This window comes from Callithrix jacchus, chromosome 10 (genome assembly GCF_049354715.1).
Source record: "Callithrix jacchus isolate 240 chromosome 10, calJac240_pri, whole genome shotgun sequence".
NCBI classification, from domain to species: domain Eukaryota; kingdom Metazoa; phylum Chordata; class Mammalia; order Primates; family Cebidae; genus Callithrix; species Callithrix jacchus.
The window spans coordinates 70,711,858-70,725,392 of NC_133511.1; the positions used below are offsets into that span (position 1 = coordinate 70,711,858).

Consider the following 13,535-nt stretch of genomic DNA (forward strand, 5'->3'; position numbering starts at 1 on the left):
TTCCAATCTCCCTATGAAGCTTCCTCCACTAGCTAAATCAGACAGCAGGGGCCATGGGTAAACAATATAATAAACAATATACAAGAACCTTGTCAGAGTAATAAAAATGGGCTGAGATAACAACTGATCTGTTAGTAATTACTTGAAGAATGTTAAATAGCTTTACCTTTTCCATAATGGGTGGATCCCAAAGTACCCTGATGCAGCTAACCATAACAAGGTATTAATGGTAATACATAACCTGTCTTATGCACTAATATGATTCTCAGCCCACTGTATGTACATTTCTGCTTTATAAAACTTATCACAGTATTATAGATGTCAATTTTGCTGACTGATTGTGGGAAAGTGAAGAAGGTATCTGTAACATATAAAATATTATTAAAAGACAGCATTACATCTATGTTTACATACTTATTGACTCTTACCCTTTTTAACTTCACTTGTTGAATTTAAATTCATACACATTTGATATAAACTTATGCTCCTTTCATGCAGAACAATCTCTGGACTCTTTTTTGTATCTGTTGAGTCTTTATACTGTAAATAACAGGGTTCATCATGGGTGGTAAAATAACATAGATGTTGCCCATGAGGACGTGAACCAATGGTGAGAGGTGTTTCCCAAAGCGATGCACCATGGTCAGACCAATGATTGGGATGTAGAAAACCAAAACAGCACAGATGTGAGATACACAGGTCTGCAAAGACTTGAGTCTCTCCTCCCGTGATGCAATGGCTAAGACTGTATGCAAAATCCTAATGTAGGAGATGAGTATGAGCACTGCATCTAACAACAGGTTGATGATCACCAGTGTCAGAGCATAAATGCTGTTGAAGTGGACGTCTGAACAGGCCATTCTAATTAAGTCTTGGTGCAGGCAGAAAGAGTGAGAAAGGATGTGAGGACGGCAATAATTTAAGAACTTCAGACGGATGATGACTGGAGGTATTAGTAAAGAACTCCTACATAAGATTGCCACTCCAATTTTCATGATTTTGTCGTTAGTTAGGATGGATGAGTAGCGCAATGGGTAGCAAATGGCAATGTAGCGGTCAAAGGCCATAGCGAGGAGGACAGAGGACTCCATGAAGGACAGACCATGGATGAAATAAGACTGGGCAATGCAGGAATCCAGGCTGATCTCTTGAATTAACCCCAGCAGGATCCCCAGCACTGTGTACACAGTAGAAAACCCCATACACAGGTCAGTGAGGGCCAGCATGGCCAGAAAATAGAACATAGGCTGGTGTAGGCTTGATTCAGTCCGGATCACATGGAGCACCATGCAGTTTCCCAGGAACACCAGAGCATAGATGGAGGAGAAAGGAATGCAGAGCCAGGGATAGTGAACTTCTAGGCCAGGAAAACCAGTGAGAACAAATCTGGAACTATTGAAGTTTGAGCTAGAGATAGACATTAATAGAGGATTGAAAACACTTCTAGAAAAATGCAAATTACATAGGTTTGTGATTCCCTGATTTTTAGTAATGTTTGTCTGCTTTTAGGAAGAAAGTAAAATATAATACAATTTCTGTAATTTGCATAAATTCAGCAAAATAAAGAACTTATTCTTTACCTCTTATGGCAAAACCCTGCCATCTCGACATGGAATCTTCAGGGCTATTACTTAGAGGTAATGCAAGATTAGGGAGTCTTATGTAGAAACAGTAACATTACTGGACCTGTGGGATTTAGATTCTAGGTAGGGCTTCCGGGAGTGTCTGTTTATTCCTAAAGGAAGAGAGTGTGTCCTCACTGGTACTGCTGTCATAGTTGGTATCAACCTCAGGAGAATGTGAAATATTTCAGTCATTTTTCTCTTGGGTACTACCTTCAAAGTGTCATAAGTTTTCAACAGATGTTAACTAGCTAAAGTAACCTAACTTTGCAGAACACAAAGATTATTCAAAAGAAACTATACAAACTAAGTGAAGTCAGAACATTTTTACACATTCCACATTAGCTCCTTTTCAAATTATTTACTTATTTAAATTTGACTCTATTTTTTTTCTCTATTTTCATGCACCTTTTCATCCTGTGCAAGATATTTGTCTTTTCTGGTGTCTCCCAATATTATCTTAGGTCTTTTGCATATGAGATAACATAAGTGAAATGTGTTTAATTTATTTTAATTTTCTTTTTAGCCATTTATATGTATATTTTTATATTTTCATGTTAGCCATCTGGTTGTGTGCAGTTATTTCTTAGTGTGGTTTTAATTTGCACTTTCTTAATGGATAATAGTAATTGGAAAATAATGCATTCCAATGCAATATGTCATTAAAAGTAAATTAGTAAATAATTTGATGTCACAACACTGTAGTTATTGATCCTGCCAGACATCATAAGTTTGAGCAGTAATACAGACCTTAGGAGAAAATACGGATTTTAACAGACCATCAGATAGTTTAATAGGTAGAGATGCTTGTCTTGACTTACTTCTTTTTTACACCTTGCAAGATCTTTCATCTATCAGAAAAAAATGATATGGGAGACTGACATGCCTTTTAAACTAAATACTAAAATATTTGATAATATGTATTTTATCTATGACTGTGTTAGCTTTTTACAGGTAACATAAAATCAGTTATTTAAGCATACCATATTTTTGTGATAACCAAATAGTCATAAATATGTCCTATCTTGGCCAAGCCTCTTATAGCTCTATGTACTCCCAGTACATTTAGCACCTCTTCCACTTGAAGTACATAAGACAACATGATGTGAGCTTCTTTGGTTGGCAGAATCTGTGAATTATTAGAGCTTATAAAATAATACTAAGATTTCAACTACACATAGAGCTCTAACAAAATGATTTGTATAGTTGGCTAATTAAAAACTATTTTTTAACCTGGAGTGATTTAATATTTTAAAAAGAATATAATATTTTAAAAATATTTAATTTATATGAGTACCTGGCATTATCCTCATAATATAACTGAGTATCTGAACAGTATCCTTGGAAAAGGGGAGTTAATAAATCTAATACAGATAAAAAATGAGCTTGAAGCATAATTACATTTAAGGTATGCTTTTTGTTCTAAATAAGGATTCAGTCAAAATAAACAACAGTGATTAATGCAATGAGCATTAATGTACCCATGCTAAGAGAATACAGTGGGTGTATATGATCAAAAGGTTGGATAGTACAGGGTACAAGAGAAAATAAATGTCAGTATTTTTTGTAAAGATTAAGCTCATTATTTTTAGATAATTATAGATTCACATGCAGTTGTCAGAAATGGTTCAGAGAGATCCTGCGTACCATTCACCTAGTTATGTTATATTTGTTTTTTTTATTCCAATTTGAATTTACTGTAATGGATCCCTTCACTCTTCATGCACATGATTTTGTTCATGTTACATCATGCTGTACAGCTTCCAAAGAACCAGAATATTACATGGGTGATAGCTGTCAAAGATGCCCCATTTCAGAGGACAAAACAGAAAGCCCTCACTTGAGTTTCATGCAGTCATCACACACAGTTCATTACTCACCTCCCTTAATGACAAATTATACCTTTCTCTGCCTAGAGATTTTAAAATGTGTTATAAGTCAGAGTAAAGGAAATATCAAATATGGAAATATATTTGTACTGTGGACTGATAGTATAGCACAGGCTGTGTGGGTCACAGGGACATCATGCTGCCTATCTCTCACAGGGAAAGGAGGTCATCTGGAGATGAAGCCTAGAGAAAAAAGCAAATGGAGGCTTAACAAAGAGAAGAGATGAAAGAAGGCAGCAGGAAGTGGCCCCAAAATTAAGGCTCTGCCACAAAAAATAACACACAGTGAAGGATGCTCTGAAAAGTGGCTGAGATGCATGGAGATGAACTAGGAATCTGAGTATGAAATGTTTGTTTTTGGAACTCCTGATGTAAATATGTGATTGGCATGCAAGGGGCCAACCCAAGGACAAAATAGGAACGCCTGTATCTTTTCCTGCATTCTTTTTGTCTCTGTTTCCTTAGAAACAAATCCATGAGTATCAGAAATCCCCATTCAAGAGAGAACTGCTCAGAAGGTGTTCAATTCCAAAGTGTTGTTTTAAAAGCAGATGCCAGCTATACCGAATGGGTTATTTTTTTAACAAATGTTTAGTTTTATATTTACTTATAATAATCATATATATTTATGGGGTAAGCAGTGATATTTTTATATATATAATGTATATTGTGATTAGATCAGAGTATCGATCTTCTCAAACATTTCTCATTATCTTTGTTTTGGAAACATTCAATATTCTTCTAGCCATTTGACACTGCGTAACACATTATTGTTAACCATAGTTATTCAAATGGTGCAGAATAATAGAATTTATTCATCCTATCCAGCTGTAATTTTGTATTTCTTTAAAAAATCTCTCCTTGTTTCCCTCTTCCTTTATTAGTTCCAGCCTCTAGTATCCTCTGCTATACTTTTTGCTTCTAAGAAATCGATTTTTTCAGATTCCACATATGATTGAGAACATGTGGTATTTTGTGATGACTTTCCTAACCTCCAAGAACACAGTAAATCATTTTCTCTCAAGATGCTTTACTTATCCTCCTAAAAGATTAATTATGTAGGGGTACAACTATTTTTCAATGTGTGCCTCTTTACTATATTGTAGACACCTTGTGATTGAGTGAAATTTTGTATTTCTATGAATCTAAATACAGTACATGATGTAAGTGGATCCTTAACATCTGTTTATTGAACACACACATAAATTATTTATAGTAAATTCTCTGGTCTCTTCAATAATACTGTTTTTTAAAGTCATGTTGCACATTCTGGATTAGAAATCTTCATTAATGTGTAAATCACTACACATCACTTCCACTTTAGAATAATTGAGAGTCTTCATATGTCTCTGGAATCAAGTATGGAGGTTCCTCAAAATACTGAAAATGGAAGTACCACATGACTTAGCAATTCTACTGCTGGATTTATATCTAACATAAATGAAGTATGAATTTCAAAGATGTTCACACTCTCATGTTCATTGCAGCATTATTTGCAATAGCCAAGATATAAACAGCCTAAGTGTCCACTAACAGATAAATAGATGAATAAATTATAGTATATTTATGCAATGAATAATTATTCAGGCTTTAAAAAGAAAGAAATCTTTCCATTTGTGGCAATGTAAATAAAACTGCAAAACATTATGCTAAGTTAAAGAGGCCAGACAAAGAAAGACAAATGTATGATACCACCTAGGTAAAATGTAAAATGTCAAACCTAGAGAAACAAAGAGTAGAACAGTAGTTGCCAGGGACTGAGGAGTGAAGGAAATGGGACATGTTGATCAAAGTGTAAGACTTTCAATTATAAGATGAATACATTCCAAATATGTAAGGTACAGTGAGGAAAGTACATTTAATAATTATACATTATATACTAGAAATTTGCTAAATGAGTAGACCTAAAAATTCTCTCTCTCTCTCTCTCTCACACACACACACACGCACACACACACACACACACACACAAAACTGTGCTACATGGGATGAAGAATATGTTAATTAGCATAAATGTTGAAATCATTATGCACAGTATGCTTATGACAAAATATCAATTTATATGCCTTAAATATATAATTGTTTTAATCGCCAAGCCTCAATCAAGATTAAAAAAAATGCTATAACAATTGGACATCCATATGCAAAAAAGAAATGTTAATCTAGATACAGACCACATACTGTTTCCAAAGTGGATCATAAATCTATATACAAATCTGTAAGATTGAAAACTAGGGAAACAATATGCACGACTTTCAGCTTGAGTGTTGAATTCAGTTAGGTAGTTTTTCTGCAGCAACCAAAAGACTACTATAGTATATGTGTGTGTGTGTGTGTGTATGTGTGTATTTATATATATGTGTGTGTAGTTTTAGTCTCTCTGTATGGTATGTTACATTGACTGACATATGAATGTTAAAAGTAACTGGATTATATTTGAGGAACTTTTTGGTATATGTATATATACACACTAAATATGTATATGTGTATATACACTAAATATATATTTTTGTTTCATATGTAAATATCTATATGTGTATATCCACCATATATATATGTATATATACACTAAATATACATATTTTGTGTGTGTGTGTATATATATGTATATATATATATACACTAAAAGGTTCACCAAATATAATCCAGTTATTTTTAACACTCAAATGTTGGTCGAGGTAATATATCATACGGAGAAAGCCAAGCACATTCTGCACATGTGTCTCAGAACTTAAAGTCATACACACACACACACACACACACACACACACACACACACACAGTATTGTGTGTATATATATATATAATGTATATAGTATATATATAGTGGTGTGTGTGTGTGTATATGTATATATATATAATACTTTAAGTTCTGAGATACATGTGTGCAACGTGCAGGTTTGTTACATATGTATACATGTGTCATGGTGATTTGCTGCACCCAACAATCCATCATCTACATTAGGTATTTCTGCTAATAATATCACTCCCCCAGACCCGCAGCCCCTGACAGGCCCCAATGTGTGATGTTCCCCTCCCTGTACCCATATGTTCTTGTTTTTCAACTCCCACTTATGAGTGAGAACATGCAGTGTTTGGTTTCTGTTTCTGTGTTAGATTGCTGAGAATGATGGTTTCCCGCTTCATCCGTGTCCCTGCAAAGTATGGCCTTTTGTTTAATTGATTTTTTTCTATTTTCAGTGTTTCATTTAATTTATAACTGCTCTGAGTTCATTCTTTTTTATGGCTGCATAGTATTCCATGGTGTATATGTGCCACGTTTTCTTTATCCAGTCTATCATTGATGGGCATTTGAGTTGGTTCCAAGTCTTTGCTATTGTGAATAGTGCTGCAAGAAACATATGTGTGCATCTGTCTTTATAATAGAATAATTTATAATCCTTTGGGTATAGACCCAGTATTGGGATTGCTGGGTCAAATGGTATTTCTGGTTCTGGATCCTTGAGGAATCACCACACTGTCTTCCACAATGATTGAACTATTTATACTCCCACCAACAGTGTAAAAGTATTCCTGTTTCTCCACATCCTCTCCAGTATCTGCCATTTTCTGACTTTTTAATGATTGCCATTCTTTCATAAGATGGTATCTCATCAAGGTTTTGATTGGCATTTCTCCAATGACCAGTGATGATGGGTTTTTTTTTCATATGTTTCTTGGCTGCATAAATATTTTCCATTGAAAAGTGTCTTCTTGAGGAATATTTGTGTATAAATTTTATTTTAATGCATTTGTCTGGCCGTGATACTGCCCTCATGGAATGAGTTGCAAAGTTTTCCATATACATTATTTTTTTGAAACAGTCTATGTAGAATCAGTATTACTTCCTCTTGCGATTTTTGTCAGAATCACAAAAGAAGCATCGGCACCTGGAGCATTCTTTGCATGAAGTTCATAATTCAAAATGTAATGATTTTAATAGATTAGTTATTCTCAGACTATCCTTTTCTTCTTGAGTACAAAAGCAATTTGTGTCTTTCATAAAATTTATCTGTTGTAAGAGATTTTAAAATTCATTGGTAGAAGATTGCTCAAAATATTCTGTTATCTTTTTAACATGAGTGCAATCTATAATAGTGTTACCTATCTAATTTTTATTACATAAAAGTTGTATATTTTATCATTTTCCATGATCAATCTTATGAGGCAAGATCATTTTGACATTTTCAAAATAATGACCTTTTGTTTAATTGATTTTTTCTATTTTCTGTGTTTCATTTAATTTATGACTGCTCTGATATTTGCTATTAATCTTTCTTCTGTTTATTAAGTGTTTAGGTTACTCATTTTATCTCTCTGTGTTTCAATTTGGTTTATTTCAATTGCTATGTCTTCAAGTCGACTGATCTTTTCTTCAATATTCTAATCTGCTTTGAATCTTACTTAGTTGTATATCATCTAAGGCATTTCAGTATTTCTTTCTTTTTTTTTTTAAGGTGGTACAGAGTATTTTTTTTTTTTAATTTATTATTGGATTTTAGGTTTTGGGGTACATGAGAAGAGCATGTAAGACAGTTGCGTAGGAACACACATGGCAGTGTGCTTTTCTTTCCTTCTCCCCTTCACCCACATTTGGCATTTCTCCCCAGGCTATCCCTCCCCACCTCCCCCTCCCACTGGCCCTCCCCTTTTCCCCCCAATAGACCCCAGTGTTTAGTACTCCCCTTTCTGTGTCCATGTGTTCTCATTTTTCATCACCCACCTATGAGTGAGAATATGCGGTGTTTCATTTTCTGTTCTTGTGTCAGATTGCTGAGGATGACGTTCTCCAGATTCATCCATGTCCCTACAAACGACACAAACTCATCATTTCTGATTGCTGCATAATATTCCATGGTGTATATGTGCCACATTTTTCCAATCCAGTCTATTATCAATGGGCATTTGGGTTGATTCCAGGTCTTTGCTATTGTAAACAGTGCTGCAATGAACATTCGTGTACATGTGTCCTTATAGTAGAACGATTTATAGTCTTTTGGATATATACCCAGTAATGGGATTGCTGGGTCAAATGGAATTTCTATTTCTAAGGCCTTGAGGAATCGCCACACTGTCTTCCACAATAGTTGAACTAATTTACACTCCCACCAACAGTGTAAAAGTGTTCCTTTTTCTCCACATCCTCTCCAGCATCTGTTGTCTCCAGATTTTTTAATGATCACCATTCTAACTGGCGTGAGATGGTATCTCAATGTGGTTTTGATTTGCATCTCTCTGATGACCAGTGACGATGAGCATTTTTTCATATGATTGTTGGCCTAATATATGTCTTCTTTCGTAAAGTGTCTGTTCATATCCTTTGCCCACTTTTGAATGGGCTTGTTTGTTTTTTTCCTGTAAATCCGTTTGGGTTCTTTGTAAATTCTGGATATCAGCCCTTTGTCAGATGGGTAAACTGCAAACATTTTTTCCCATTCTGTTGGTTGCCGATCCACTCTAGTGACTGTTTCTTTTGCCGTGCAGAAGCTGTTGAGTTTCATTAGGTCCCATTTGTCTATTTTGGCTTTTGTTGCCAATGCTTTTGGTGTTTTGTTCATGAAGTCCTTGCCTACTCCTATGTCCTGGATAGTTTTGCCTAGATTTCCTTCTAGGGTTTTTATCGTTCCAGGTCTTATGTTTAAGTCTTTAATCCATCTGCAGTTAATTTTAGTGTAAGGTGTCAGGAAGGGGTCCAGTTTCTGCTTTCTGCACATGGCTAGCCAGTTTTCCCAACACCATTTGTTGAACAGGGAATCATTTCCCCCTTGCTTGTTTTTGTCAGGTTTATCAAAGATTGTATAGTTGTAGATATGCTGTGTTGCCTCTGGTGCCTCTGTTTTGTTCCATTGGTCTATATCTCTGTTTTGGTACCAGTACCATGCTGTTTTGATCACTGTAGCCTTGTAGTATAGTTTGAAATCCGGTAGTGTGATGCCCCCCGCTGTGTTCTTTTTGCTTAGAATTGACTTGGCTATGCGGGCTCTCTTTTGGTTCCATATGAAGTTCATGGTGGTTTTTTCCAGTTCTGTGAAGAAAGTCAATGGTAGCTTGATGGGGAAAGCGTTGATTCTGTAAATTACTTTGGGCAGTATAGCCATTTTCACGATACTAATTCTTCCTAACCATGAACATGGAATGTTTCTTCATCTGTTTGTGTCCTCTCTGAGTTCGTTGAACAGTGGTTTGTAGTTCTCCTTGAAGAGGTCCCTTACGTTCCTTGTGAGTTGTATTCCAAGGTATTTTATTCTTTTTGTAGCAATTGTGAATGGCAGTTCGTTCTTTATTTGGCTTTCTTTAAGTCTGTTATTGGTGTAGACGAATGCTTGTGATTTTTGCACATTGATTTTATATCCTGAGACTTTGCTGAAGTTGTTTATCAGTTTCAGGAGTTTTTGGGCTGAGGTGATGGGGTCTTCCAGGTATACTATCATGTTGTCTGCAAATAGAGACATTTGGCTTCCACCTTTCCTATTTGAATACCCTTTATTTCTTTTTCTTGCCTGATTGCTCTGGCTAGAACTTCCAGAACTATATTGAATAGGAGTGGTGAAAGAGGGCATCCTTGTCTAGTGCCAGATTTCAAAGGGAATGCTTCCAGTTTTTGCCCATTCAGTATGATATTGGCTGTTGGTTTGACATAAATAGCTTTTATTACTTTCAGATACGTTCCATCGATACCGAGTATATTGAGTGTTTTCAGCATAATGGGCTGTTGAATTTTGTCAAATGCCTTCTCTGCGTCAATTGAGATAATCATGTGGTTTTTGTTTTTGGTTCTGTTTATGTGGTGAATTACGTTGATAGACTTGCGTATGTTGAACCAGCCTTGCATCCCCGGGATGAATCCTACTTGATCATGATGAATAAGTTTTTTGATTTGCTGTTGTGTTCGGCTTGCCAATATTTTATTGAAGATTTTTGCATCTATGTTCATCATGGATATTGGCCTGAAGTTTTCTTTTCTTGTTGGGTCTCTGCCGGGTTTTGGTATCAGGATGATGTTGGTCTCATAAAATGATTTGGGAAGGATTCCCTCTTTTTGGATTGTTTGAAATAGTTTTAGAAGGAATGGTACCAGCTCCTCCTTGTGTGTCTGGTAGAATTCGGCTGTGAACCCGTCTGGACCTGGGCTTTTTTTGTGTGGTAGGCTCTTAATTGCTGCCTCAACTTCTGACCTTGTTATTGGTCTATTCATAGTTTCAGCTTCCTCCTGGTTTAGGCTTGGGAGGACACAGGAGTCCAGGAATTTATCCATTTCTTCCAGGTTTACTAGTTTATGTGCATAGAGTTGTTTGTAATATTCTCTGATGATGGTTTGAATTTCTGTGGAATCTGTGGTGATTTCCCCTTTATCATTTTTTATTGCATCTATTTGGTTGTTCTCTCTTTTATTTTTAATCAATCTGGCTAGTTGTCTGTCTATTTTGTTGATCTTTTCAAAAAACCAGCTCTTGGATTTATTGATATTTTGAAGGGTTTTTCATGTCTCAATCTCCTTCAGCTCAGCTCTGATCTTAGTTATTTCTTGTCTTCTGCTGGGTTTGAGTTTTTTTGATCTTGCTCTTCTAGCTCTTTCAATTTTGACGATAGGGTGTCAATTTTGGATCTCTCCATTCTCCTCATATGGGCACTTATTGCTATATACTTTCCTCTAGAAACTGCTTTAAATGTGTCCCAGAGGTTCTAGCATGTTGTGTCTTCGTTCTCATTGGTTTTGAAGAACTTCTTTATTTCTGACATCATTTCATTTTTTACCCAGTCAACATTCAAGAGCCAGTTGTTCCGTTTCCATGAAGCTGTGCGGGTCTCGGTTGGTTTCTGTATTCTGAGTTCTAACTTTATTGCACTATGGTCTGAGAGGCTGTTTGTTATGATTTCAGTTGTTTTGCATTTGTTGAGCAGTGCTTTACTTCCAATTATGTGGTCAATTTTTGAGTAGGTGTGATGTGGTGCTGAGAAGAATGTATATTCTGTGGATTTGGGGTGGAGAGTTCTGTAAATGTCTATCAGGTTTGCTTGCTCCAGGTCTGAGTTCAAGCCCTGGATATCGTTGTTGATTTTCTGTCTGGTTGATCTGTCTAATATTGACAGTGGAGTGTTAAAGTCTCCCACTATTATTGTGTGGGAGTCTAAGTCTCTTTGTAAGTCATTAAGAACTTGCCTTATGTATCTGGGTGCTCCTGCATTGGGTCCATATATGTTTAGGATCGTTAGCTCTTCTTGTTGTATCGATCCTTTTACCATTATGTAATGTCCTTCTTTGTCTCTTTTGATCTTTGTTGCTTTAAAGTCTATGTTATCAGAGATGAGAATTGCAACTCCTGCTTTTTTTTGCTCTCCATTTGCTTGGTAAGTTTTTCTCCATCCCTTTATTTTGAGCCTTTTTCTATCCTTGCATGTGAGATGGGTTTCCTGGATACAGCACACTGATGGGTTTTGGATTTTTATCCAATTTGCCAGTCTGTGTCTTTTGATTGATGCATTTAGTCCATTTACATTTAGGGTTAATATTGTTATGTGTGAATTTGATACTGCCATTTTGATGCTAAGTGGCTGTTTTGCCTGTTAGTTGTTGTAGATTCTTCATTATGTTGATGTTCTTTAGCATTCAGTGTGATTTTGGAATGGCTGGTACTGATTTATCCTTTCTATGTGTAGTGCCTCTTTCAGGAGCTCTTGTAAAGCAGGCCTGGTGGTGACAAAATCTCTGAGTACTTGCTTGTTCGCAAAGGATTTTATTTTTCCTTCACTTCTGAAGCTCAGTTTGGCTGGATATGAAATTCTGGGTTGAAAGTTCTTTTCTTTAAGAATGTTGAATATTGGCCCCCACTCTTTTCTGGCTTGTAGTGTTTCTGCCGAGAGATCTGCTGTGAGTCTGATGGGCTTCCCTTTGTGGGTGACTCGACCTTTCTCTCTGGCTGCCCTTAGTATTTTCTCCTTTATTTCAACCTTGTTGAATCTGACGATTATGTGCCTTGGCGTTGCTCTTCTTGCAGAATATCTTTGTGGTGTTCTCTGTATTTCCTGCAATTGAGTGTTGGCCTGTCTTGCTAGGTGGGGGAAGTTTTCCTGGATGATGTCCTGAAGAGTATTTTCCAGCTTGGATTCATTCTCTTCGTCCCCTTCTGGTACACCTATCAAACGTAGGTTAGGTCTTTTCACATAGTCCCACATTTCTTGGAGACTTTGTTCATTCCTTTTTGCGCTTTTTTCTCTGATCTTGGTTTCTCGTTTTATTTCATTGAGTTGGTCTTCGACTTCAGATATTCTTTCTTCTGCTTGGTCAATTCGGCTGTTGAAACTTGTGCATGCTTCGTGAAGTTCTCATATTGTGTTTTTCAGCTCTTTAATTCATTCATATTCCTCTCTAAGTTATCCATTCTTGTTATCATTTCCTCAGATCTTTTTTTAAGTTCCTTAGTTTCTTTGCATTGATTTAATACATGTTCTTTTAGCTCACAAGTTTCTCATTATCCACCTTCTGAAGTCTAATTCCATCATTTCATCACAGTCCTTCTCCGTCCAGCTTTGTTCCCTTGCTGGTGAGGAGTTTTGGTCCTTTCTAGGAGGCGAGGTGTTCTGGTTTTGGGTGTTTTCCTCCTTTTTGCGCTGGTTTCTTCCCATCTTTGTGGGTTTATCCACTTGTCGTCTGCCTAGTTGCTGACTTTTCGATTGGGTCTCTGAGTGGACACCCAGATTGTTGATGATGAAGTATTTCTGTTACTTGGTTTTCCTTCTACCAGCCTAGCCCCTTCGCTGTATGACTGCTGAGGTCCACTCTAGGCCCTGCTTGTCTGGGGTGCACCTCTAGCAGCTGTGGCACAGCGAGGGATGCTACCCATTTCTTTTTCTGCTATATTTGTCCCAGGATGATGCCTGCCAAATGTCAGTCTTTTGGATATAGAGGGGTCAGGGAGCTGCTTGAGGAGACAGTCTGTTCTTTTTAGGAGCTCAATTTCTGAGCTGTGAGCTCTGTTGTTCATTCAGGGCTGTTAGGCTGCTATGTTTGATTCTGCTGCAACAG

General features: G+C 36.5%; 1 protein-coding gene across 1 annotated transcript; it reads right to left on the reverse strand.

Annotated features, from left to right (window-relative positions):
• Nucleotides 1-326: 326 nt before the first annotated feature.
• On the reverse strand, nt 327-1,488 carry LOC100386927 (olfactory receptor 51V1-like). The gene has a single exon (XM_002754907.6). The coding sequence runs from the start codon at nt 1,419-1,421 to the stop codon at nt 480-482; it is 942 nt and encodes a 313-aa protein (XP_002754953.3). The 5' UTR covers nt 1,422-1,488; the 3' UTR covers nt 327-479.
• Nucleotides 1,489-13,535: the final 12,047 nt, after the last annotated feature.